The sequence below is a fragment of the Erinaceus europaeus genome, chromosome 8, assembly GCF_950295315.1.
Source record: "Erinaceus europaeus chromosome 8, mEriEur2.1, whole genome shotgun sequence".
NCBI classification, from domain to species: Eukaryota; Metazoa; Chordata; class Mammalia; order Eulipotyphla; family Erinaceidae; genus Erinaceus; species Erinaceus europaeus.
Genome location: NC_080169.1, coordinates 112,533,791 through 112,561,435, shown reverse-complemented (window position 1 = coordinate 112,561,435; position 27,645 = coordinate 112,533,791). Strand labels below are relative to the sequence as shown.

The following is a 27,645-nucleotide window of genomic DNA, read 5'->3' as shown; positions in this document are numbered from 1 at the left end:
CCTCTCCTCCCCCACCCCTACAGCGAAGGAGAAGGGGGCTTAGTTAGAGGCTGAATGCAGATAGGCTCCATTTGGAAGTCAGGTAAAAACGGAGCGTGGTGATGTCACTGAAGCCCACAGCAATTTGCGGAGACGGTGAGATCCCAAGCTGTTGGACTGTACATTTCTGGAAGGTTTTGTCTGAGAAGTCACAGGCTCTGCCAGTCCCTGCCCTTCCCACAGGAGCTCTCTCTAGCACCGCAGCTGTGAATGTGCTCAGCACAGAGTCACGGCTTGCAGTGGTGGGTGAAAACTTCGCCTGGGCTCATAGGTAACATAGGGGCTGGAGGTCATATCCGCAGCGAGACTAACAGCTCTGGCTTTGTACCTTCCTGGATTTACAGACAGAAAGGCTGTTTACACAGTGGGTGGGCCTGCGCTATACTTGAGGTCACAGGGACTGGGCTGGGCGAGAGCTCCCTGTGAGTGTAATTTATAGTCTTGCTTGGCTCATAATTGAAAAAAAAAAAAAGGTTTGTTTTTACTAGAGGACGTGGGCTTTTGAGTGAGCATCTCAGCCTGCAAGCTTGGGTTAGTCTGCTGGGCTGTAGCTTGTGAGAGCAGGCTGGCTGGTGGCTGTTCAGGGCAGCACAGCCTGGAGGGCAAAGCCCCCTCTCACTGTGATGTCAGGAGCTTTAGAGTTTATGTCTTACTCTCGTAGGTGTGTTCATTGTCATCTTCCAATGCTCGGGATGTTTTCTCTCCTGATAATGAGAGTCTATACTTATAGGTTTTTTTTTTTTTAATTAAATTTTTTAAATATTCCCTTTTGTTGCCCTTGTCTTATTTTATTTTTTAAAACTTTTTTATTATCTTTACTTATTTATTGGATAGAGAAAGCTAGAAATCGACAGGGTAGAGGGAGATAGGGAGAGATACAGAGAGACACCTACAGCCCTGCCTCACCACTTGTGAAGCTTCCCCCTGCAGGTGGGGACCCTTGTTTTATTGTGGTTGTTATTGATGTGATTGTTATTGGATAGGACAGAGAGAAATGGAAAGAGGAGGGGAAGACAGAGAGGGGGAGAGAAAGACAGACATCTGCAGACCTACTTCACCGCCTGTGAAGCAACTGCCCTGCAGGTGGGGAGTTGTGGCCTCCAACTGGGATCCTTACACTGGTCCTTGCGCTTTGCGCCACGTGTGCTTAACAAGCTGCAGTACCTCCCGGTTTTTGTTTGTTTATTGAGAGAGAGAGAGAGAGAGAGAGAGAGTGTGTGTGTGTGTGTGTGTGTAACAGTTCTCAGCACTGTGGCTTCCTTCAGAGGATCACACACCTGGCAAAGCTACAGACTATCCAGGTGAGCTGTTTTCCTGATTCATGTCCATTGTTTTTTGTTGGGCTAGCCTGAGGGTGTTTCTTCCTGGGCACGTGCTCTCTGGGTTGGAGAGAAGTCTGTTGGAGCCAACCTGGGCTGTTGCCTACTCAGCGGCGCGGGAGAGAAACCAGGAACTCTTGTGGCTGAGCTGGAATGCAATGCCATGCTGGCTTTATTTATCTGCATTTGTACTCTCCAGGAAGGAAGTAGGGTGTAAAAACAGGGTGTGACAAGGTGAGGGGGCGGAGAGAAAGGAGAGTTTGAACCAGTGGGATTAAACCAGTGCCCTGCTGGCAGGGCGTGTCTCAGGTAACAGTGATTATGTAAATAGACCACAGCTTTAAGCAGGGGGGAGCTGGCATACTGCTCAACAGTTTTTTTCATTATTTATTGATTGATTTAATAATGATTGGCAAGCCCATTGGATAAGAGGGGTACAATTCCACACAGTCCTCACCGCCAGAGTTCTGCATCCCACCCCCTCCATTGGAAGCTTCCCTATTCTTTATCCCTCTGGGAGGATGGACCCAGGATCATTGTGTGACGCAGAAGGTGGAAGTTCTGCTTTCTGTAATTGCTTCCCCGCTAGACATGGGCATTGACAGGTCAATTCATACCTGCAGCCTGTTTCTGTCTTTCCCTAGTGGGACAGGGCTCTAGGAAAGTGGGGTTCCAGGACACACTGGTGAGGTGGTCTGCCCAGGGAAGTCAGGTCCGCGTCGCGGTAGGGTAGCAGCTGCAGACTGGTGGGGTTTTGCTTCCTTTGGCCTTTAGCTCCTTGTGGCTGTTATAGAACCAGAGATGATGTTCCACTGTGCTTCCTCTTTGTCTCCTCCTCCATCGTCTTCTGCAGCCCTGGAAATCCTGTTCCCTCTTAGAATTCCCAGGATTTTAATCCGTTTTTTTTGGAGAATCTGTCTAGTTGCTGTCTTCAGGCACCATCTTGACCCTTGCCCCTATCATTTTTTTTTTAATTAAAAAACTTCTTTTTTTTTCTTTATTGCCTCTAGGGTTATTGCTGGGCCTTGGTTATGAATCCACTGCTGCTGGTGGCTTTTTTTTTTTTAAATAGACTAGGACTGAGAGAAATTGAGAGAGATGGGGAAGATAGAGAGAGGGAGAGAGATAGACACCTGCTTGTGAAGCGACCCCCCCTGCAGGTTGGGGAGCCAGGGGCTTGAACTAGGATCCTTGTGCTTAGTACTATGTCCACTTAAGCTGGTGTACTACCTCCCAGCCCCCATGTCCTTGGTTCTTGGGGACCCTGGCCACACTGCTTCCTGTGATGCTGTGCTGACTTTTGCTCCTGGCCGTTGAGGGTTCAGAAACAGCTAGACCTGAGGTTGCACTGAGAACAATTTTTTAATATTTTATTTTTGAGAGAGATGAAGGAGAGAGGTAGAGAGAGAGAAATCAACCAGAGCACTGCTCAGCTCTGGCTTATGGTGGTGCAGGGGATTGGAGCCCCAGGCATGAGAGTCTCTTTGCATAACCATTGTACTATCTCTCCTACCCCAAGAGCAATTTTTTTTTATTTTTTATTTTATTACGTGCAGATATTTCCTTGCCTTGGAGAACACTCCTCATGATGTCAGTCAGGTTGGGGTTCTTATGTACTTACTGACAGAAAGAGAACCAGAATGTCACTCTGGCACTTGCGATGTGGGCGATCAAACTCAGAACCTCACACTCCCAAGTCCAGCACAGTAGCCGCCATGCCACCTCCCAAGCCACTGAGATCACAGTTCTCAATTGTGTTCAATAGCCATTTCACTTCTACTGAATTGTCCAGGTTTTTTTTTTTTCCCTGTCAGAATTAGTGGTTTTCTTGCTAGTGTGTATGTATGCTCCTCTATTGGTATAAAAATCTTGTCAGTGATCTTTTTTTCTTTCAACTTTTTGGTGTCTGGGATTGAGCTACATCCATGTGGGACTTTTGCTGTGCTGCTGAGCTGCACCCCTGGTCAAGGATTTCTTTAAGGGCTTCTCTTTTCCTGTGATTGATTTTGCAAGCTCTCATGCCACGTTCTCTGGCTCTTAGTTTGAATAGTTCTGTCTGGGGAGAAGGGGCCTGTTGGGGTAATGGCGGTGGTGTGCTTCTGTCTTTCCAGGAAGAGGAGATGACGTAAACCAGTCACGCTCTAGCCTTCAAAGTCCGAGGCAGGCAGGCGGGTGGAGGGACATGGCCTGGCCGCGCCTTTCCCAGAGGGGACCTCTGCTCTCCCGCTTCAGCCATCACCACGTCGTCGTGTTCCTGCTCACCTTCTTCAGGTCAGCAGGCGCTCAAACCACCCCTTGTCGTTGTCACTTTTAAAACAGAACAGGTGGTGCCAAGCACAAGGACCGGCGTAAGGATCCCGGTTCGAGGCTCCGGTTCCCCACCAGCAGGGGAGTCGCTTCACAAGTGGTGAAGCAGGTCTGCAGGTGTCTGTCTTTCTCTCCCCCTCTCTGTCTTCCCCTCCTCTCTCCATTTCTCTGTCCTATCCAACAGCAACAATATCAATAACAACAATAAAAAACAAGGGCAACAAAAGGGAATAAATAAATATTAAAAAAAAAAATAAAACAGACAGAATACAGTTCCAGGGACTTGACCAAGAGTCTCACAGATTTGCACACCACTGAATGGTCTCCTTGACCCAGGCTTTTAAAATTGTATGTTCTGCCCTGGCCACTGGCACAGCTGGTTAAGCACGCACATTACCGTGTTCAGGGACTCTGGTTCAAGCCCCCAGTCTACACCTGCGGGAGGGGGGGGAGCTTCAAGAGTGGTAAAGTAGCAGTACAGGTCTCTCTCTCTCTATCTATCTATCTTCCATTCCCTCTCAGTTCTCTTCACTTTTATCCAATAAGTAGTAAATAAATAAAATATTAACAAACAAAAAAAAGAGAGAGAGGAGAGTGGGAGACATAGGAGAAGTACCCCAGCACTACACACCTGTGGAGCTGCCCTTGGAGCTGGAAATTGAATAAACAAAACTGTTTATGGCTTTCCCCTTTTTATGCTTGTCTCGCCCCCGTCTCTCATACCAGAGCACTGCTCGGCTCTGGTTTATGGTGGTGCAGGAGAGTGAACCTGGGACTTGGGAGCCTCAGGGATGAGAGTCACTGCATAACCATTGTGCTTTCTGCCCCACTCACTCTGTTCTCTTTGTAGCTATTCGTTGCTCCACGCCTCAAGGAAAACCTTCAGCAATGTCAAAGTCAGCATCTCTAAGCAGTGGACCCCCAGTGCTGAGAACACATCCTACGAGCTGCCTGAGGAGGTGAGCCCAGATTAGAGCTGGTGTATAGTAGTTAAGAAAATAAAATATTGTAAATTAACTTAAAAAAGGGATTGGTGGGGGCTGCTTATGGCATGTGAAAGGATTCACAGTGGGAGCTGGGAACTGGTTTAAACAATACACGGTTTATTAGGGTGAAATAGGTAAAGGCAAATTAAGCACTCGTCATCAAGAGTTAAAGAGTATGCTAGGCCTATAAGGGCTGAGTATAGTTATCAAAAGTTTAGTCCTGTAAGATAAACAATTATCAGCTCTGGTAAAGGTTGCTCATGGCTGTAGAGGGGTCTAAAAGTTTACCAGCTAGCAGAGTCACATGTGTTCAGTTCCCAGAAGAAATAGCCATGCTGGGATACCTGGCGCACCTCCGCCGAGATGCCTCTCACCAGGAAAAGAAACTGCAGCCAAAGAGACCAGTGTGCTCAGAGTCCCTTGCTTTTATACACTCCCTTCTCTGAAGCACCTCCTCAGGGTGATGTCATTTGTGTGCTAATAGTCCCGAACTCCTGTTGGGGTCACCACAGTAAAAGACTTTGTGTGGGCTTTGGCTGGGGTTTAAACAAATAGGGGTTATATAGGTACTTAAAAACTGGCAGCAAAATGGCCAAAGGGGCAAAGACTGGCTAGTCATGATGGTGGGAAGCTAGGAGTCTTTTTCTTTCTTCTGCCAGAGCACTGTTCAGTTCTGGTTTGTGGTGGTGTGGGGGATTGAACCTGGGACTTCAGAGCCTCAGGCATGAGAGTCTCTTTCTATAACCATTATACTATCTACCCTCTGTCCACCATGAATCTTAAAGCTAGTTACCAGGTCCAGGGGAAGCGACATGACCCATCTCAGGGAGAAAGGGAGCAGGAACAGAGAGCAGTTTCCACCAGACAACTGCTTAAATGACTTCCTACACACCCACGTCCCTTGTGGGTTTCTGTAAGTCCATTGTATGCCTGTCAGGCTAAAGTCAGCTGTATGCTAATCACGATCATGTTCCAACACTGGCAGGATTGGAAAGGGAGCTTTGGAGTCAGGTAGACAGCTCTCCAGGTAAGCCATGTACCTTCCTATGTGCACCGCCCAGGCTCCAGCCCTGGCACCCCTGGGGTGGTGTTGTGGCACTGTGGGACGCTCTGCTGCTGTGTGTGGTGTCTCTCCTTCTGTCTTGCTCTCTGAATAAAAAAGCGACCTGGGAGAAGTGAAATCTTTGCACACGTGTGAGGTCTCAGCTCCCGCCTTTAAATTATTTTTCATTAAGTGTTTTGGGACTGAGGAGATAGCACTCTCAGTAACACAGCAGACTGTCGTGGCTGAAACACTGAGCCCCCAGGTTCAATCCCTGGCACCACCATAAGCCAGAGCTGAGCAATGCTGTGGTGAAAACAAATACTGTTTGGATTGGGGAAATAGCTTAGCTGGTAGAGTGTAGGACTTGCAGGCTAGTTCACTCCTTCAGTGTCATACAGTGTCATACATGGCTTCTTTCCCTCTCATATGAATCAATCAAGTCTCTCCCTCCCTCTCTCTCTCCCTCCCTCTCCTCTTTCTTTCTCAGTTTAAATAATAAAAACAATCTTTAAAAAAAAAAACAACAGGAGAGAAAAGTTTCCTTGGTTCAGAAGGTGGATCAAGCTGGGGCTTGGTGCCTGCACTACATCCACTGCTATTTTTTCCCTTTTGTTGCCATTGTTGTTTATTGTTGTTATTGCTGTCGTTATTGGATAGAACAGAGAGAAATGGACAGAGGAGAGAAAGACAGAGAGGGAGAGAGAAAGATAGACACCTGCAGACCTGCTTCACCGCCTATGAAGGGACTCCCCTGCAGGTGAGGAGCTGGGGGGTCGAACTGGGATCCCTACGCCGGTCCTTGTGCCTTGCACCACATGCTGCTCTATCACCCAACTCCCCCCCAATTTTTTTATATTTATTTATTTTCCCTTTTGTTGCCCTTGTTTTATTGTTGTAGTTATTATTGTTGTCCTTATTGGATAGGACAGAGAGAAATGGAGAGAGGAAGGAAAGACAGAGAGGGGGAGAGAAAGATAGACACCTGCAGACCTGCTTCACCTCCTGTGAAGAGAACCCCTGCAGGTGGGGAGCTGGGGGCTCGAACTGGGATCCTTATGCTGGTCCTTGCACTTGGCGCCACCTGCGCTTAACCCACTGCGCTACCGCCCGACTCCCAGCCACATCATTTCTAAGAAATGACACGTGCTATACTAGTAATATGTCTTACAATTCACATAAGTTTACTCAAAATATGTGACAAAAAATTAAATAGAGTGTGAACGTGCTAGAGAAGAGGAAGTCTGGCCCCAAAGATCATCAGAGAAGTTATTTGCTCCAAGATCAATGAAAGGAACTGAGCAACATGTGCTGAGTTCAAGCCACGTAAGCGAGATATGAACCAAAGAAACAACTGGAAAGTAAGCACTGAGACAGGAAGCTATTCAGTATACCGGGGACACAATTTAGGGGCAAAAGGTTAGCAGAAGCTGGGAGGAAAACTATGGTATAAGTGGTGTTTTATCTGAAATGGAGGGAAAGGCATCACTTGACAGGCAAGAAGGGGAGGGAGTCAGGCAGTAGCATAGCGGTTTGAGCGCAGGTGGCGCAAAGCGTAAGGACCAGTTAGGATCCCGGTTCGAGTCTCCGGCTTCCCACCTGCAGGGTAGTCACTTCACGGGCGGTGAAGCAGGTCTGCAGGCATCTCTCTGTCTCTCTTCCTCTCTACCTCCCCCTTCTCTTTCAATTTCTATCTCTATCCAATAACAAATAAAACAAATTAAAAATAAAAAGACATGTCTTTAAAAAAAAAAAAAAGAAAAAGAAAAGGAGATAGCATCCTGGCGAATTGGAGCCGAGCCTCCCAGGAGAAGAGAGGAATGTGCTGACAGGGCAGCCTAGGCAGAACTGCCCAGCCCGGGACAGAGAAATCCGCCAGTGGGAAGGCTACAGCGCGCCTGAACAAGGGCGGGCACTGGAAGCCAGCAGAAGGGTTCAGACTGCCTGCCCCTGGAGACACCGAGTCACTTCAGAGTCCCAGGGAGCGGACTTGAATGCTTAAGACCTTGAGTTCACTTTTCAGCACAGCATATATAGGAGTGATGGACACCTTGATTCCCTCTCTCTACTAAATAATCAAACTTTAAAAAATAAAATGACTGGAGTTGGGGGGTAGTGCAGCGGGTTAAGCATACATGCCACAAAATGCAAGGACCACCGTAAGGATCCCAGTTCGAGCCCCCGGTTCCCCACCTGCAGGGGGGTTCCTTCACAGGTGGTGAAGCAGGTCTGCAGGTGTCTATCTTTCTCTCCCCCTCTCTACCTTCTCCTCCTCTACCTCCTTCTCCATTTCTCTCTGTCCTATCCAACAACGACGACATCAGTAGCAACAACAATAATAACTACAACAACAAGGGCAACAAAAGGGAATAAATAAATAAATATTAAAAGAAAAAAAAAGAAATGATGTGGCTTAGTGGCCTGGGAGGTGGTGAAGTGGTTGAAATATTGAACACTCAAGTATAAGGCCCTTGGTTTGATTCTTGTCATTGCATGTGCCAGAGTAATGCTCTGGTTCCCTCCCTCTCTCCTTAACATATATATATATATTTATAGGAGCTGGACAGTAGTGCATCTGGTTGTGCACACACGTTACAATGCACAGGGACCTGGGTTCAAGCACCCAGCCCCCTACGTGCAGGGGAGACCTATACAACTACTGAAGCAGTGCTGTAGGCATCTCTCTCTCTCTCCCTGTCTCCCACTTCTCTCTGTCTCTTATAGCAACATGTGCTGAGTTCAAACCATGTAAGCGAGATAAGAACAAAGGAAACAACTGGATAATTCCAGCCCTGCACTGTTCCCTGCTGTAAACCTGTCACATTACTAGTGACTTTTGCCTTTAATGTTTACTTACTTTCCTTCCTGTTCAAACAGCTTTTGCCCCTGTGTGTTTCCAGCCCCTAGATTGTGCTGTTCGGGTCAATTAGAGGGCGTGCTCGGACTTATCCTGGAGACCGTGGTGTTTCTGGAGCTGCCCTCATGGGGGTGGTGCTGACTCTCAGCCTTTTCTTTTCTTTTCTTTTCTCTTCTTTTCTTTTTAATATTTTACTTATTTATTAATGAGAAAGATAGGAGGGGAAAAAGAGAAAAAAGAAAAAAAAGAAAAAGAGATATCACTCCGGTAATTGTGCTGCTGGGGTTTGAACTCAGGACCTCATGCTTGAGAGTGCCATGCCATACCCACTGTGCCACCTCCCGGACCACTCTTAGTCCTTTCTTTATTCTCTCAGCTCAGGCCTTTTCCTCCTCTAGGTCTGCTGCTAGGCTGGAGTGGCCAAAGATTGGGGACCTTCACTTCTGTGCTTTTGGATCTGAGACCACTTGCACACTAGCTGCTCTCAGCCTCCCTGTGCATAGTGGGGCAGCTTCTTGAGAACCAGAAGTATTGGCAAACCAGCTTGGCACTGACCAGAGCATTGCACTGCTCTGGCTTATGGTGGTTTGGGGGATTCAGCCTGGGGCCTGGGAGCCTCAGGCATGAGAATGTTTGCATAACCATTACACTATCTCCCCTACCCACATCTTCTACTTTATCTTGACACTTTGTTCTTTGGCATCTGCTTTTTAAAAAAATTTTTTTAACATTTTATTTATTTATTTCCCCTTTTGTTGCCATTGTTGTTTAACATTGTTGTGGTTATTGATGTCGTTGTTGTTGGATAGGACAGAAAGAAATGGAGAGAGGAGGGGAAGACAGAGAGGAGGCGAGAAACAATAGACACCTGCAGACCTGCTTCACCGCTTGTGAAGCCACTCCCCTGCAGGTGGGGAGCCGGGGGCTCAAACTGGGATCCTTTAAGCAGGTCCTTGCATTTTGTGCCACGTGTGCTTAACACCACTGTGCTACCACCCGACTCCCGGCATCTGCTTTTTTTTTTTTTTTAAAGATTTTATTACATATGTGAGTTTCACATGAGATACACACAGAAACCAGAGCCACACTCTGGAATATGAGGTGCTGGGGACTGAACCAGCAACCTCAGCTATGCAACATGATCCATTCAAGTATGTGAGGAGGGCTTGCCTTTCACAGATACATAGTGACAAGGGAGAAGTATTTCTTTAGTCGCTTTTCAGGTAATGGGGACAGTATTCTCCTCCCTCAGGATTCCACAAGTGTCAGTTACTTAATGGTCAGCTGCAATAAGGAGTCTGAAATAGCAGCCACTTTTTATTATTTTTATTATTAATTTTTTTTTTGATAGGATAGAGACAGTCAGAAATCGAAAGGGAAGGGGGAGATAGGGAGAGAGACAGAGAGGCACCTGCAGCCCTGCTTCACCATCTCAAAGCTTTCTCCCTACGGGTGGGGGCTGCGCGCTTGAACCTGGGTCCCTGTACATTGTAACATGCGCTTAACCAGGTATGCCACTAACTGGTCCCCTACATTTTTAAAAATATATATTCACCTGCTTTATTTTTTAAAATATTTATTTATTCCCTTTTGTTGCCCTTGTTTTATTGTTACAGTTATTGTTGTTGTTATTGATGTCGTTGGATAGGACAGAGAGAAATGGAGAGAGGAGGGGAAGACAGAGGGGGAGAGAAAGATAGACACCTGCAGACCTGCTTCGCCGCCTGCGAAGCGACTCCCCTGCTGGTGGGGAGCCGGGGGCTTGAACCGGGATCCTTACAGTTGTCCTAGTTGTCCTTGTGCTTTGCGCCACATGTGCTTAACCCACTGCGCTACCTCCCGACTCCCCACCTGTTTTATTTTAATTTAATTTTTTAAATTTATTTTTCCCTTTTGTTGCCCTTGTTGTTTTATTATTGTAGTTATTATTGTTGTTATTGATGTCATTGTAGTTGGATAGGACAGAGAGAAATGGAGAGAGGAGGGGAAGACAGAGGGGGAGAGAAAGATAGACAGCTGCAGACCTGCTTCACCGCTTGTGAAGAGACCCCCCCTGCAGGTGGGGAGCCGGGGGCTTGAACCAGGATCCTTATGCTTGTGCTTTGCACCACGTGAACTTAACCCGCTGCGCTACCGCCCAACTCCCCACCTGCTTTATTTTTTATTGAGAGAGTACAGAGAAAGGGAGAGAGAGACAGACAGGAGCACTGCTCAGCTTTGGTTTATGGTGGTGCTGGGGAGTGAACATGGGACCTTGGAGCCTCGGGCATGGAAGTCTTTTGCCATAACCACTATGCTATCTCCTCCACACCCAGGATGATTTACTTTTTGTTTATTTATTTATCTACTTTACCAGAGCACTACTTAGCTCTGGGATATGGTGGAGTGGGGGATTGAACCTGGGACATCAGAGCCTCAGGCTTGACAGTCTCTTGGCAAAACCATTATACTATCTACTCCCGCACTCAAGATGATCTTTTAAGCAACCAAATGAAATCTAAATCTTTATTTATTTATTTATTTATTGGATAGAGACTGTCAGAAATCAAGAGGGAAGGGGGAGATAGAGAGGGAGAGAGACAGAGTGACACCTACAGTCCTGCATCACCACTTGCAAAGCTTCCCCCCTGCAGGTGGGGACCAGGGGGCTGCTTGAAATTGGGTCCTTATGCATGGTAATACGTGCGCTCAACCAGGTATGCCACCACCCGGCCCTGAAGTCTAACTCTTTATTTATTTAGAAAAGTTTTAATTATCTTTTATTGGCTAGTCAGTCAGAAATCGAGAGGGGAGGGGAGGGAGAGACAGAGAAAGACCTGCTGTACTGCTTCACCACTGCAAAGTCTCCCCCACCCCTGGCAGGTGGGAAGTGGGAGCTTGAACCTGGGTCCTTGCACTTGGTAGTGTGCGTGCTTAGCCACCACCTGGCCTCCCCATGAAATCTGTTTTTTTAATGAAATATTTATTTATTCACATGTGTGAGAGAAAACCAAATACATATGATGCCAGGAATCAAATTCAAGACTTCATGCTTGCAAGTCACCTCCTGCGCCACGGAAATTGAGGGCTTTTTTTTCTTTCTTTTTCTTTTCTTTGATTTTTAATTTTGGATAGAAACAAGAGAAGTTAAGAGGGATGGGGGAGATCGACAGGGAGTAAGAGACAGAGATACCTGCAGCACTGCTTCACCACTCAAGAAGCTTCCACCTTGCAGGTGGAAACCAGTGGCTTGAACCTGGGTCCTTGCACAATGTAAGGTGTGCGATCAACCAGATGCGTCACCACCCAGCCTCATGGTTTTTTGTTTGTTTTTTTTGTTTGTTTTTTAAATTGGTATTAACGGTTTGCAGTCAATAGTAACATTTCTCAGTTTTCCATGTAACAGTTCAACCCCCTCTAGATCCTCCTCTGCCATCATGTTCTGGGACCTGACACCCCACCCCAAGCTTTTACTTTATTTTTTTATTTTACTTTTTAAATTTCCTTATTGGGGAATTAATGTTTTGTATTCAACAGTACATACAATAGTTTGTATACCAAGCTTTTACTTTAATGCAATACATCAAACCTAGTCCGAGTTCTGCTTTGCGTTTTCTTATTTTTCAGCTTCTCTTTATTATTATTACTAGTGATTTAATAATGATTGACAAGCTTGTGGGATAAGAGGGGCACCATGCACACAACTTCTCCTACCTGCATGCCATATCCCACCCCCTCCACTGGAAGCTTGCTCATTCTTTATCCCTCTGTGAGTATAGACCAAAGATCTCTATGGGGTGCAGAAGGTCAGAGGTCTGGCTTCTGTAATGGCTTCTCCACTGGGTAAGGGTGTTGACAGATTGACTCATACCCCCCAGCCTGCCTCTACCTTTCCCTAGTGGAGTAGAGCTCCGGAGAGGTGGGGTTCCAGGACACACTGGTGGGCTATCCCATATTCATCCTTCTCTTTTTGACTTACCTTACTTAACATGATTCCTTCCAGTCCCATCCAAGATGAGGATTTTGCTTGTTTGTTTGTTCATTTGTTTGTCTTTGTTTTGCCTTTAGGGTCATCACTGGGGCTCGGTGCCTGCACCACAAATCCGCTGTTCCTGGCGGCCATTTTTCCCCATTGTTCTTGTTGTTGGATAGGACAGAGAGAAACGGAGAGGAGAGGGGAATAGAAAGACATCTGCAGACCTGCTTCACCACTTGCAAAGTGACCCCCCCCCGCAGGTGGGGAGCTGGGGGCTTGAACCGGGATCCTCACACAGGTCCTTGCGCTTTGTACTAAGTGTGCTTAACCCGATGTGCCACTGCCTGATCCCATTTTTTTTTTACATTTACATTTGTTTATTTATTTTCCCTTTTGTTGCCCTTGTTGTTTTTTAATTGTTGTTGTAGTTATTATTGTTTTTATTAATATCATCGTTGTTAGGACAGAGAATTGGAGAGAGGAAGGGAAAACAGAGAGGGGGAGAGAAAGATAGACACCTGCAGACCTGCTTCATCACCTATGAAGCAAATCCCCTGCAGGTGGGGAGCCGGGGGCTCAAACTAGGATCTTTACGCTGGTTCTTGCCCTTCGCACCACCTGTGCTTAACCTGCTGCACTATCGCCTGCCTCCCTTGTTTTTTTTACAGTTGGTGTATCTGCTTCAGTTTACTCCAAGGTCTGGAGCTTTGCCAACCTCTGCCTGTGCACTAGGATAGAGCAGCCTTTCTGTGTGAATATAGTCCTGACCCTGTGGGTGTCCTAGTCTCTGCCTCCCAGGTGTCTGTGAGCGTGGGCAGAGGTACGGTGGGGGGGGGGGGGGCGGCGTCTGAGGGGAAGTGCCGACTTGGCCACCAGGTGACATGTCCTCGTGTCTCTCTGCAGATCTGGAGCAGCAACTATCTATTCCCCAGCGCAGAGGAGGCCACCCTGTTCTTGGGGACCCTGGACACCATCTTCCTCTTCTCCTATGCTGTGGTGAGCTCTAGCTTCCTAGGGTTTACGTTAAGGAAAGGTGTGAGAGGAGCCCATCCTTAGCCTTAAGGAGTTTGTAAGGGATTTTGGACCTGTTGACGATAGAGTTGAGTATTTGTTGAAACTCTGTGTGTGTGTGTGTGTGTCCCTTCTATCCTGCGGCCCACCACCTATCTATCTACTCAGCCCTCTCCTCCACCACTCCCTCTCATCTACCCACCCACTCACCAGTCATGCCAGCCTTCCATTCCTCCGCCCATCCATTCACATACCGTTCATTCATCCACCCACCCATTCACCCACTCCTCTTTATCTTTTTACCCACCTACCTACCCATCCACCTATCCATCCATCCCCCATTACCTACCTACTCACCCATCCGTCTATCAATCCACCTTTTCATCCACTGACAGAACCGATGGGCTTCCTGAGCGCTTAGTGTGCACCACCCAGCATGCATTGTGTGCTCAGAGGGGCTCCTGAGTGAGTAGCAGGTGTGGAGATCGAGGGCAAGGAGGGCAGAGAGGTGACGCTGAGCTGCCTTAGCTAGAGTCTGGGAAGGTGATGGAGCAGCGAGCTTAGGCTGGAACACTTGGGGGCTGTGTGGCCTGGAGCCCCCAGGCCTGCGAGGGCAGAAGCTGTGCCTGAGCCCATCTCCTGGGATAGGGCAGCTCTGCTCCAGCTGGGTGTGACTGATTGTGAGCTTTGGGGCTGGCAGTGGAGACAACTGGAACCCATCCTGGGGTGGGATGCAGTCTGACCAGTTCCCCAGCACCTGATTTCCTATATGGAAAATGGGTCCAGTTACCAAAAAAAAATTACGTATGAATTTTGAGGTGATAGGAAACACGGGAGTCATTCCTGGTGTTTGTTTAGCAGCTATTAGAATACCTTGTTTACTTCTGACCAGAATGGCCTCAGCTCTGTCTCTCAGTGATGCTGGGAACAGAAACTGGAATCTCTTACATGTAGGTCTGGTGCGCTGTCTGCTGATGCACTGTTTCCCTGATGGAAAATCTCTTCAGAGTAGAAATTCAGAGAGAGAGTTGGAGCCAGTCTCAGGCCACTCAGCCCAGCTTCGTAACTCCAGTGTTTTCTGTACAGAACCCCTGTGCTTGGTTCTCATCTTTGGCTGAGCTCTCCTCCAGTGCTTCTCTTTCAGTCTCTTTTTGAGAATTTTTCAGGAGGGGGGTAGTTTTTGAAGGAGCTGCTGGGGATTGAACCCAGTCCCTCACACATGGAAAGCATACTCTCTACCACTAAGCTACAACCCTGCCAGTGTGTGATCTTTATGCCGTTCTGGGATTTCATGCCTGCAGGACTCCACTGCTTCTGGCAGACTCTTCTTTTTTCCTCCTTTCCTTCCTTCCTTCCTTCCTTCCTTCCTTCCTTCCTTCCTTCCTCTTTCCTTCCTTCCTGTCTTTTTTTTTTAAATTTTTTATTTAAGAAAGGATTAATGAACAAAAATATAAGGTAGGAGGGGTACAACCCTTCCTGTCTTTTTATGTGGGGGATAGAGAGACAGAGAAAGGATGAAAGACACCACAGTGCTGCTCCACACAGAGAAGCTTCCCTGGTGTCACGCTCCCATGTGGTGTCTGGGACCTTGAGTCATGGCTGGTTCCCACATGGTGAAGTGCTGCTGCCTGAGGAGGCCATCTCTTGGCCCTCATAGCCTTTCTTTTTTACATTTAGCTTTCTCTTCAGTGGAGTTGTGATTTTGACAGCTCTCTACAGGATTCTGTTGATCTAGGAGAGAAAAGATAGGTGCTCACAGTTGTGTTTGGTGTCTGTTTCTTTCCGTGACTCCCCCTCCACCCCAGCCACTTTGCAAGCATTTGGAGCAACACAGAATAAACTGTTCCCCTCGTCTGAAATATAATTGAGTCCGATATGGCCTAAGGCCATGGGAATGACTTGAGAGGTGAAGAGGAGGTAGAGAGGGAGAGAAACAGATACCTGCAGACAGACCTGCTTCACCAGTCACAAAGCTTTCTCTCTGTATGTGGGGACCAGGGCCTTGAACCTGGGTCCTTGTGCATTGAGTGTGTGTGCTTAATCGGGTGTGCTACCACCTGGCCCCTGAATTTTTTTTTTTTTTTAAATGACTGGTTTTAGATAGGTAGGGAGTCAAGTGGAACCCAGGTTTGGGATGACATCCATGTCCTGGTGTTGACAGAACAGAGTTTAGGGCTGAGTGGTTCTGCACCCAGCTGAGCACACGCATTATCATATGCAATGGCCTGAGTTCAAGCCCTGGGTGTCTACCTGCAGGGGGGAAGCTTCATGAGCAGTGAAGCAGGTCTGCAGGTGTCTCTGTTTCTTTCCCTCTCTATCTCCTCTTCACCTCTTTCTCTCTCTCTCTGTCCTATCAAATAAGTAAATTTGAAAGCAATGCTGAAGCCCCGTGTCAGTTCATGAAGCATTTGGAAAACTTAACAGCTGGTCAGGCCAGAGAGCAGTTCACTTTAAGGACACCTGGAGTTTGTCAGCCTCACTGGCTTTGCTGTGCCTCTCACTCAGGCGACTTTGTCCTCAGAGGTGTGAGGCTGGCGCTTTTTCTCTCCAGGGCCTTTTCATCAGCGGCATCGTGGGAGACCGGCTGAACCTGCGGTGGGTGCTGTCATTCGGCATGTGCTCGTCGGCCGTGGTGGTAAGTGCTGGGGGTCCGCCAGGTGTTTAGAATCCAAGTGTGCCAGCTAAGAGAGCAAAAGAAGGTGTTCCTTCTCCCGTTTCTTGGGTGCCTGTTTTGGTTAGGAGCGGCTTTTGTTGAAGAACTTTTTTTTTGTTTTAATCTGGGCTGGAGTGACACCAGAATGGTCAATGCAACAGATTCTCAGGCTTGAGGTGCTAGAGCTGAGCAGTCCTTTGGTCAAGAGAACAGGGAGTCGGGCGGTGGCACAGCGGGTTAAGCGCACATGGCACGAAGCGCAAGGACCATCATAAGGATCCTGGTTCGAGCCCCTGGCTCCTCACCTGTAGGGGAGTCGCTTCACAGGCGGTGAAGCAGGTCTGCAGGTGTCTATCTTCCTCTCCCCCTTTCTGTCTTCCCCTCCCCTCTCCATTTCTCTCTGTCCTGTCTAACAACGACGACATCAGTATCAACAATAATCACCACCACAACAGTAAAAAACAACAGGGGCAACATAAAAGGAAAATAATATATATATGAGAGAATGAAAAAGGGGGAAAAATAGAAAACTTTTTTAGTGGTAGGTGATATGGCAGTTCGAGTTCTGATCATAAATGCATGAGGTCCCCAGTTCAGTTCCCAGCATTGCATGTGTCAGAGCGATGTTCTGGCTCTCTCTATCATTAGAGAATAAACACATCTTTTAATGTATATATGAAGCATTTATTCTTTATCCCTCTGGGAGTATGGACCCAAGGCCATTGTGGGATGCAGAAGGTGGAAGGTCTGGCTTCTGTGTAATTGCTTCCCCGTTGAACATGGGTGTTGACTGGTCGATCCATACTCCCAACTTTTGTTTCTCTTTCCCTAGTGAGGAAGGGCTCTGGGGAAGCAGAGCTCCAGGACACATTGGTGGATTGTCTGCCCAGGGAAGTCCAGTTAGCATCATGGTAGCACTGGAACCTGGTGACTGAAAACAGAGTTAACATATAGAGCCAAACAAATTGTTGACTAATCATGAACCTAAAGGCAAGAATATTGCAGATGAAGATTTGAGGTAGCTTTTGGAAATAGGTAGTAGGTCTATTTTAGGTATATTCTAAAGAGCCCTTGACTATACTAGTTTTTTGCCTGAGCCTGACCTCTGATATGCAGGTGGACCCAAGTTATTGTCTGGGGAGATGATGTCATGGCTGGAAGGTTTGTTTTTTTTGCCTTCGGGGTTATTGCTGGGCTCGGTGCCTGCACCACCACGAATCCACTGCTCCTGGAGGCCATTTCTTCCTTTGGTTACCCTGGTTGTTTTATTGTTGTTGTGGTTATTGTTATCGTTGCCATTGATGTCATTGTTTTTGGATAGGACAGAGAGAAATGGAGAGAGGAGGGAAAGACAGAAGGGGAGAGAAAGATAGACACCTGCAGACCTGCTTCACTGCCTGTGAAGCGCCTCCCCCGCAGGTGGGGAGCCGGGGGCTTGAACTGGGATCCTTATACTGGTCCTTTGCGCCATGTGTACTTAACCTGCTGTGCTACCGCCTGACCCCCGGCTGCTTGTTTTTTGATGTGCTAGGGAATGCTCAAGGAAATGCAATTGCAGTGAGTAGCTTCCCGGGCTTGATTTTTATTCTTTAGAGGCAAAGAGGGAGAGCTAGTGAATGAGTGAGAGGAGGGAGCCTGCTGCACCGCTCCACCATCCGTGGAGTTTGTCCAGTGCTATCCATGGTGCCTCAGTCAGGGAAAGATGTGCCCTCCACAGGGGGAGCTGTGGCCCCTGGGTGTTTGTCTCCTCACGAAGAAGGCCCAGCGTGGTGGGCCAACCTTTCCTGAGCCATCTTGGCACCTGACGTGTCCGTTGCTTCCCCCCAGGTGTTCGTGTTTGGCACGCTGACCGAGTGGCTGCGCTTGTACAGCACGGCGTTGTACTGCTGCCTGTGGATCGCCAACGGCCTGCTGCAGTCCACGGGCTGGCCCTGCGTGGTCGCCGTCATGGGCAATTGGTTTGGGAAAGCCGGGTACGTGCACCCCCTTCCCCCCAAGGCATTTTCAGACCTGATTGTTCAGAGGTGACACAGCTGCCAGGTGAACCTGGATTCTTCCCACATCTGCCCGTGGTGAGAGCTCAGCTCACGTGTGCTGGGTCTTGCATGTGGTTCAAGGTCTGCCCTGGTGCTGCACATGCCGGAGCTGAGTGCGCAGTGGTCTCTCTCTCATAAATATAATTTAAATTATTATTTAAATTAAATTATTATAATTTAAATTACAGGTGGTGAAGCAGGTCTGTAGGTGTCTGTCTTTTTCTCTTCCCCTCTCTGTCTTCCCCTCCTCTCTCAGTTTCTCTCTGTCCTATCCAGCAGCAACAACAATAGCTGCAACAACAGTAATAACAGCAACAACGACAGCAATGGGAAAAAGATGGCTGCCAGGAGCAATGGATTTGTAGTGCAGGCACCAAGCCCCAGCAGTAACCCTGGAGGCGAAAAAAAAAAAATCTTAATCTAGAATGTTGATTCTTTGTTGTGTGAGCCTGTGCCGTGTGGGCAGTTTTGTAGGAGAGCTGTCCCAGAATTCCCTCTGATTCTGTTTGTTGTCTTCTGCCTCCCCCCCTCAGACGAGGTGTTATCTTTGGTCTCTGGAGTGCCTGTGCCTCTGTGGGCAATATTCTGGGTGCCTGCTTGGCTTCTTCTGTTCTGCAGTATGGTTATGAGGTAAGTCTTTCTCGATTTTTCTTGAGTGTAAAGTTAAATCTCACCTTTTGAGAGAAAAACACTTTTGAGTGAGGCAGGCTTGTATTAAGGTGGGCAGATTTGAGGGGCTCTGCCAGTGGGTAGAGCACATGCTTTACCCTGTCAGAGGTCCTGCGTTCACCCCCTGCTCCGCACAGGAGAACCATGGGTAGCTCCAAAGGGCTTTTCATGGATGGTGGAATAGTCCCTTTGCGTGTCTTTCCCTCTCCCTTTCTTTCAAGAATATAGACTATAAAAAGGATTGGGATGGTCCAGGAAGTGGTGCACTGTATACAGTGTTGGACTGTCAAGCATGAAGTCCTGAATTCAGTGCCCTCTTCACATGTGCTGAAGTGATGCAGTGATCCTCCTACCACTTCATAAATAAATAAATACTAAAAAATGAACTAAATAAAAATAGGATTGGTTTGAGTGACCAGGAAGTGGTCTAACAGGTACAACGCTCAACTTGCACACCAGAAGTCTCATGTTCGATCCCTGGTGCTGCATGTGCCAGAGTGATACTCTAATAATCACTCTCATTGATAAATGTATTTTAAAATTTCTTTATTGGGGGATTAATGTTTTACAGTTGACAGTAAATACAATAGTTTGTACATGCATAACATCTCCCAGGTTTCCACATAACACTTCAACCCACTAGGTCCTCCTCTTCCCATGTTGAACCCTCCCCCCACCCCAGAGTCTTTTACTTTGGTGCAATACACCAACTCCAGTCCAAGTTCTGCTTAGAGTTTTCCCTTCTGATCTTGCTTTTCAGTTTTCTTTCTGTGAGTGAGATCATCCCATACTCATCCTTCTGTTTCTGACTTATTTCACTTAACATGAATTTTTCAAGCTCCATCCAAGATGGGCTGAAAACGGTGAAATCACCATTTTTAATAGCTGAGTAGTATTCCATTGTGTATATAGACCACAACTTGCTTAGCCACTCATCTGTTGTTGAACACCTGAGTTGCTTCCAGGTTTTGGCTATTACAAATTGTGCTGCTATGAGCATAGGCGTACACAAATCTTTTTGGATGAGTATATTTTGTTCCTTAGGATATATTCCCAGGAGAGGAATTGCAGGGTCATAGGGTAGGTCCATTTCTAGCCTTCTGAGAGTTCTCCAGACTGCTCTCCACAGGGTTTGACCAGTTGACATTCCTACCAGCAGTGTAAGAGGGTCCCCTTGTCCCCACAACCTCTCCAGCATTAGCTATTGTTACCTTTTCTGGCATAAGGCATTCTCACAGGAGTGAAGTGGTATCTCATTGTTGTCTTTATTTGCATTTCTCTGACAATGACTTGGAGCATTTTTTCATATGTTTCTCAGCCTTTTGGCTTCCTTCTGTGGTGAATATTCTGTTCATGTCCTCTCTCCATTTTTGGGTGGGGTCATTTGTTTTCTTGTTGCTGAGTTTGGCGAGCTCTTTCTATCTATATTTTGGTTTTTAGCCTCTAGTTTGATATATGGCATGTAAAGATCTTCTTCCATTCTATTTGGGTGGTGGTTTTTTTTTTGCTGTGCAGAAGCTTTTCAATTTGATGTTGTTCCGTTGGTTTATTTTTGATTTAGTCTTCTTTGTAATTGGATTTGTTTCATTGAAGATGTCTTTAAAATTTATGCAGAAAAGAGTTCTGCCAATATTTTCCTCTAAATATTTGATAGTTTCTGGTCTAACATCCAAGGGGTGTTGAAATCTCCTACTATGACTGTGTTGCTGTTAATATATTGTTGTAGCCCTTTCAGTAGATGTTTGATGTATTTAGATGGCCTCTCATTGGGCACGTAGATGAATAATCGCTAAGACCTCTTGGTTGACTGATCCTAAATTTTCTTTTTTAAATTTTTTTAAAAATTTATTTCTTTATTGGGGAATTAATGTTTTATATTCAATAGTAAATACAATAGTTTGTACATGCATAACATTCCCCAGTTTCCCATTTAACAATACAACCCCCACTATGTCATTTATCATCCTTCATGGACCGGTATTCTCCCCACCCACCCACCCCAGAGTCTTTTACTTTGGTGCGATATGCCAATTCCATTTCAGGTTCTACTTGTGTTTTCTTTTCTGATCTTGTTTTCTTTCTTTTTACATTTATTTATTTATTTTCCCTTTTGTTGCCCTTGTTGTTTATCGTTGTTGTTGTTACTGATGTCATCGTTGTTGGATAGGACAGAGAGAAATGGAGAGAGGAGGGGAAGACAGAGAGGTGGAAAGAAAGACACCTGCGGACCTGCTTCACCACCTGTGAAGCGACTCCCCTGCAGGTGGAGAGCCGGGGGCTCGAACCGGGATCCTTATGTCAATCTTTGTGCTTTGTGCCACCTGCGCTTAACCCACTGAGCTACGCCCGACTCCCCCTGATCTTGTTTTTCAACTTCTGCCTGAGAGTGAGATCATCCCATATTCATCCTTCTGTTTCTGACTTAATTCACTCAACATGAGTTTTTCAAGGTCCATCCAAGATTGGCTGAAAACAGTGAAGTCACCATTTTTTACAGCTGAGTAGTATTCCATTGTGTATATATACCACAACTTGCTCAGCCACTCTCTTTTTAAAATTTTTTTAATCTTTATTTATTTATGGGATAGATATAGCCAGAAATTAAGTGGAAGGGGGAGGTAGAGAGAGACAGAGAGACACCTGCAGCACTACACCACTCGTGAAGCTTTCCCCCTGCAGGTGGGGACCAGGGGCATGAACCCAGGTCTTTATGCACTGTAACATGTGCGCTTAACCAGGTGCGCCACCACCCAGCTCCAAATTTTATTTTAAGGTCTATCATGTCAGATTGAGAATATTTGTTCCTGATGAATACATTCTTTTTTTTTTTTTAGGATTAGAGGGTGGGGTAGAAAGCATAAAGGTTATGCAAAGATGCTTTCCTACCTGAGGCTCTAAGGTTTCAGGTTCAATCTCCTGTTCCACTATAAGGCAGAACTGAGCAGTGCTCTGGTAAAAATGAATAAGTAATAAAATAAAATAAAAGTGGGTTGGATCTTATACCCATCCAAGATCCTGCTTCATTCTCTGGGACCACATCAAAAATAAATAAAAGCAGGCAAACTCTTGATAAGCTCAAACCTATAAAAATTCTTTATGGGGGAAATAATATTTACATAAGTCCAAAGACTGACTTATCAGTTGGGGGAACGAATTTGTAACTGTGTGACACGTACAGAATGAATCTCCCTAATATGTGTGTGAGTGTGTGTATATATATGTGTATATATATAATCAGCAGTAAGACACAGACGATAGGATAAAGGATTTGGGGCAGGGGTAGATAGCATAATGGTTATGCAAAGAGACTCTCGTGCCTGGGACTCCGAAGTCCCAGGTTCAGTCCCGTGCACCACAATAAGCCAGAGCTGTGCAGTGCTCTGGTGTTTATCTCTGTGTCTTTCTCTCTCTCTGAATCTCTCTCAAAAATAAATAAAATACTTAAAAAAAAAAAAGAAAAGACAAAGGATTTGAAGGTGTTCCTGAGAAGGAAATGGCAGTGACATCTCATTTGAAGAGAAATCCTACGTGAATAACATTTCATTCACCCAGCAAATATTACTGAGCTCCCTCCTCTAAGTGGCCCTGGGCTGCAGGGGTGGGGGGGCCTGGAGCTCTGGCTCGAAGTGAGCAGAGCCGGCCTCTGGGGGTCAGTGTTAGCCGGGGGCAGGGCCAGGCAGATTGAAGCTGCTCTGAGAAAAACAAGGGAGGAAGAGGGGGAGGAGGTGGGAACTACACTTATCAGATTGGGCAGGATCCAGTTAGATAACTGCTTGTGTTGACGAGGAAGTGCCCAAAAGGCCTGTGATCAGGAGAGGCGGCTGACCCTGCAAGGGGTTGGCATGGGGCTCATCTCAATTCCTGAAGCCTGGGGTCTGAGTCCTGATGTTTCATATAACGTAACAGTACTCTGGTTTTTTTGCTCTTTTTAAATATTTTATCTATCTATCTATCTATCTATCTATCTATCTATCTATCTACCTACCTACCTATTTATTTAGTTCAGATGGAAAGAGAAATTGAGAGGAAGGGTAAGGTAGGGAGAAAGACACCAGCATCCCTTCACCATTTGTGTGTGAAGCTTCTCCCTAGGACTCCCATAGATGGGGACTGAGGCTTGAACCCGGGTCCTTGAGCATTTTAACAGGTGCTCTCTACCAGGTGTACCACCGCTCAGCCCCTGCTCTAGTCTTTTATAAAATAACTTTTTTTTTCTTTCCCCCACCAGGGTCATTACTGGGATTTGGTGCCTGCACAGTGAATCTACTGTTCTTAGTGGCTTTTGTCTTTTCTTTCTTTTTTTTTTTTCACAGTTTTTTAAAAAAATAATTTATTTATTTATTCCCTCTTGTTGCCCTTGTTTTATTGTCGTAGTTATTATTATTGTTGTTGTTACTGATGTCATTGTTGGATAGGACAGAGAGAAATGAAGAGAAGACAGAGAGGGGGAGAGAAAGACACCTGCAGACCTGCTTCACTGCTTGTGCAGCGACTCCCCTGCAGGTGGGGAGCCGGGGGTTTGAACCAGGATCCTTCCACCGGTCCTTGTGCTTTGCGCCACATGCGCTTAACCTGCTGCGCCACTGCCTGACTCCTTTTTTGTTTTCTTTTCTTTCTCTCTCTCTCTCTTTCTTCCTCTTTGTTGGTCTGCTTCTAAATTCTGCTTCTAAGACCCCTTCTGTTGCATTGCTTAACGCCGTGGTCTATTTACATAATCATTGTTTTGTTCACACTGGTTTAATCCCCACTGGTTCATGCTCTCTCTCCACTCTGCCCCTCTCCTAGTCACATCCTGTTTTCCACTGTTTAATCCCCACTGGTTCCCGGGCTTTTTCCTTCTCCCCACCCCCTGTCCTACCAACATCCTCTTCCAATATCCTCTTCGGACCTGACACTTCCGCCTCAGGAGATATAAAGGACAGGGTTTTCGAATGAAGGAAGATTAGATTAGAGAGCTTTCACTGCATTCCTCATCAATAAAGACTGAACTGCGTCCCACTCAGCCAAGAGTCCCTGGTCATCTCTCTCCCGCCTGCGAAGCTAGACTGGCACTCTTTCTTTTTATGTGATAAACTCAGAGAAGTTGAGAGGGGAGGGAGGGAGAGAGAACGGTACCTGCAGCACTGCTTCACCACTCGTGAGGTTTGACTGGGGGCTGGGTCCTTGTACATAGTAGTGTGTGCACTCAACCAGATGCACCGCCACACAGCTCCATAAAATAACTCTTAAATAAGAGAAACAGGTTGCAAAGCTGTGCTGAGGGCTGCCATTCGTGGCAGGTGAGAATCCTACCACTGAACCACCACCGCCTAGCCACTTATGTAAAGTGAAGAATGAAAGAACATATATTTGTACGGCCGCATATGTTGCCCTTTGTGGGGAGTGGGAGAGAGACCAAAGCACCTAAGCTCCCTCGTGGTGGTGTGGCTCCAGCATGGCTTCAGCGCTCAGCAGGGCCGGCACTCTGCCCGGTGAGCTGTCTCCAGCCTTCCTCGTCTGTGCCTAAACCTCTGAAAGGAAAAATCCAAGGCAGCGCGATCTGTTAGGAACCTCAAGCCTGCGGTGTGGATGAAGGGGCGGAGGGACAGCTTGTACAGCAGATGCTCTACTTTCTGGTGCCTGGCACCTGGGACTGTCTTTTCTGCTCAGAAGCTGAATAATTGAAAGTCCACTTCTCTTCTTGGGAGCAGGTAAATTTTTAAAGAGTTCACCGAGTGTTTGGTCCCTGAGGCCTCTTGGTCTATTTCAGGTCAGCTGCTCCGAGTGCTGGCCTATATTCACAGCCCCAGGCCTCGCCGCTCCGCGCCTGCCTCCTGCTGACGGGCTCAGATGGGAATTGGGGCTTCTCCTATGGGCTCCCAGACTTGACTTTGGGAAACAGCTCTTGAGTTTTTGTCACTGATGTGTTCAAGTTACCACTGTCAGCTCACATCAAGTTCTGTTCTCAACTCAATCAAAGCCAGCTCTGTCCCCCTGCAGGTTTGGACCAGGGGCGTGAACCTGGGTCCTTGCACATGGTAATGTGTGTTCACCCGGCTGTGCCAATGCCCAGTTGCTTTTTTTTTAAAAAATGTGTGAATGAACCAAGGACCTTGGGCATGAACAGTACCACTGCCCCTCACCTTTACTTTATTATTCTATATGCTTGGAGAGTAGGGAAAGGAGAGACAGAGGTGAGAAGGTAAGTGACCCCAGAGCTGTGTTCCATCATCCCAGGAGTTCCCTTGGTGCTGACCACGTGGGTCTCGGCTTTGAACTCGGGTCCTCCCACACACTAAGACACCCTCTACCTGCTAAGTCATCTCTGAGCCCTGTGAGACTTAAAAAAATATTTGTTGCTGTTGTTTTGTCCTCACTGAGGTTTCACTGCTCTGGGTTGACTTTTTCAGTTAGAGACAGATGGAGAGAGGGGGGGAGGGAGGAAGGAGGGAAGGAGTGGGAGAGAGAGAAAGGGAGAGAGAGAGAGAGAGAGAGAGAGAGAGAGAGAGAGAGAACAAGAACACAGCAGCACAGCTTCCTCTAGTGCAATTGGGGTTGGGCTCAGACACGGGTTGTGTGCATGACAAAGCAGGTGTGCGACTCAGGTGAACTGTCCTGCCAGCCCCTTTCAAAATATCTTTTAAAATGTTATTATGTGGGGGCCGGGCAATGGCACACCTTGCTAAGCACACACATTACAATGCATAAGGACCTAAGTCTAAGAGCCTGGTCCCCACCTGCAGGGGGGAAAGCTTACAAGTGGTGAAGCAGGGCTGCAGGTGTCTCTCTGTCTCTCCCCATCCCCTTTCAGTTTTTCTCTGTCTTTATCTAATAATAAATAAAATAAAAAGTTATTTTATGAGGGGGAGACTGAAGCACTACTGTACTCTGGCATATGGCAGTGCTAGGGATGAAACCTAGGACCTGGGAGGCCTTAGGCCACATGTCTTGGGCTCTGATACCGAGCTGTCTCCCTGGCCCTGCCTCCCACCGTTCTGTGTAATGAGAAATCCCTCAGGCAGAGGCTGTGTGGTGAAAGGAATGAGATTTTCAGAGCTTGTCCTGATTTTAACAGTTTCCACTCAGTGCCTAGGAGACTTTAATGACCATTGCTTAAAAGGATTTATTTATTTATTAGTGAAAGAGAAGGAAGAGGAGGAGGAGGAAGAGGAGGAGGAGGGAAAGAAAGAACCAGAGCATCACTCCGGCACACGATGCTGGGGATCAAACTTAGGACTTCGTGCTTGAGAGTCCAATACTTGATCCACTTTACTGCCTCCTGGGCTACAACAACCAATTAAAAAAAAAAGATTTTGGGAGTCGGGCTGTCCCCACCTGCAGGGGAGTCACTTCACAAGCGGTGAAGCAGGTCTGCAAGTGTCTGTCTTTCTCTCCCCCTCTCTGTCTTCCCCCAGCTCTCTCCATTTCTCTCTGTCCTATCCAACAACGACGACAATAATAACTACAATAATGGGGGTCGGGCGGTGGCGCAGTGGGTTAAGCGCATGTGGCGCAAAGCGCAGGGACCGGCGTAAGGATCCCGGTTCGAGCCCCCGGCTCCCCACCTGCAGGGGAATCGCTTCACAGGCGGTGAAGCAGGTCTGCAGGTGTCTATCTTTCTCTCCCCTTCTCTGTCTTCCCCTCCTCTCTCCATTTCTCTCTGTCCTATCCAACAACGAATTGCATCAACAAGGGCAATAATAATAACCACAATGAAGTTACAACAAGGGCAACAAAAGGGGGGAAAAAATGGCCTCCAGGAGCGGTGGATTCATGGTGCAGGCACCGAGCCCAGCAATAACCCTGGAGGAGGGGAAAAAAAAAAAACTACAATAATAAAACAACAAGGACAACAAAAGGGAATAAATAAATAAATAAATAAATATAAAAAAAGATTTTATTTATTAACATGAGAGAGAAAGTGAGAGAGAAAGAGAACACCACAACATCACTTTGACACAAGCAATACCAGGGATCGAACTCAGGAACTCATGCTTAAATGTTCATAGCTCTGGTTACTGCACTACCTCCTGGGTCATGGCCTGAACTGTTCTATCTTCTGCCAACCTCACAGGCTCATTAGAGAGAAACGTATGAGGAAACAGAGACCACACCCTTAGCTCTGTGACCAGCATAAGCTCAGTGCTCATTTCCTTCCCGATCTGACCTCCGCCTCCCCCACACCCCGAGGAGATCTAGTCACTGTCCCCTCTCTCCTGCAGTACGCCTTCCTGGTGACAGCGGCCGTGCAGTTTGCGGGTGGGATCATCATCTTCTTTGGACTTCTGGTGTCCCCAGAAGAAATCGGTGAGGAGTGACCACGTCTGACTCCCCAGGGTGGGCAGAAGTGGGTGGCCGGGCCAGCCAAGCTCTCTCTCTCTTTCTCCCTGGGAGGACTCTGAGTGCTGTTGCTGTCTGGGTCCCGGGTGCGACTACCCTCCAACAGATGCAGGGAACACGCTCATGTGGTATATACACGTGCTCAATAACCGAGACCCAGGCTAGTGACGATCATGGGCAGATTACCCGTGTCACATCTCAATACTAGATGCCTTTTTGCTCCAGAGAAGTCAGCTAGCGTGACACTTGACTGTGCTGACGGATTGTGTCCAAACAAAACCACCAAGAACTAAGAGATGGACAATTCTTTCGTCTTTGGAATAGTGTTCTGTAGACAGGCCAGTTTACCAGTCTGTAATTAGCATCTTTGCTGAGAGAGAGAGAAGCTTGAGGAAGCCGTGCTCTGAAGCCAGCCCAAGTCGCATTAGTCCAGGGTTCCGTTCCTTGCTCAT

General features: G+C 47.1%; 1 protein-coding gene across 6 annotated transcripts in view; it reads left to right on the top strand.

Moving 5' to 3' along the window:
* The window catches only part of SLC37A3 (solute carrier family 37 member 3), a 77,215-nt gene that overhangs the window by 7,814 nt on the left and 41,756 nt on the right, over positions 1 to 27,645 (top strand). For 5 of the 6 annotated variants that reach the window (XM_060196688.1, XM_060196690.1, XM_060196686.1 and 2 more), the window contains exons 3-9: positions 3,470 to 3,629; positions 4,516 to 4,624; positions 13,409 to 13,501; positions 16,068 to 16,151; positions 17,997 to 18,142; positions 18,739 to 18,835; positions 27,076 to 27,160. In XM_060196688.1, coding sequence (XP_060052671.1) covers positions 3,541 to 3,629; positions 4,516 to 4,624; positions 13,409 to 13,501; positions 16,068 to 16,151; positions 17,997 to 18,142; positions 18,739 to 18,835; positions 27,076 to 27,160 — 703 coding nt within the window. In that variant the 5' untranslated portion in view covers positions 3,470 to 3,540. The remainder of the gene's footprint in view (positions 1 to 3,469; positions 3,630 to 4,515; positions 4,625 to 13,408; positions 13,502 to 16,067; positions 16,152 to 17,996; positions 18,143 to 18,738; positions 18,836 to 27,075; positions 27,161 to 27,645) is intronic. The other variant, XM_060196691.1, reaches the window with a different exon arrangement.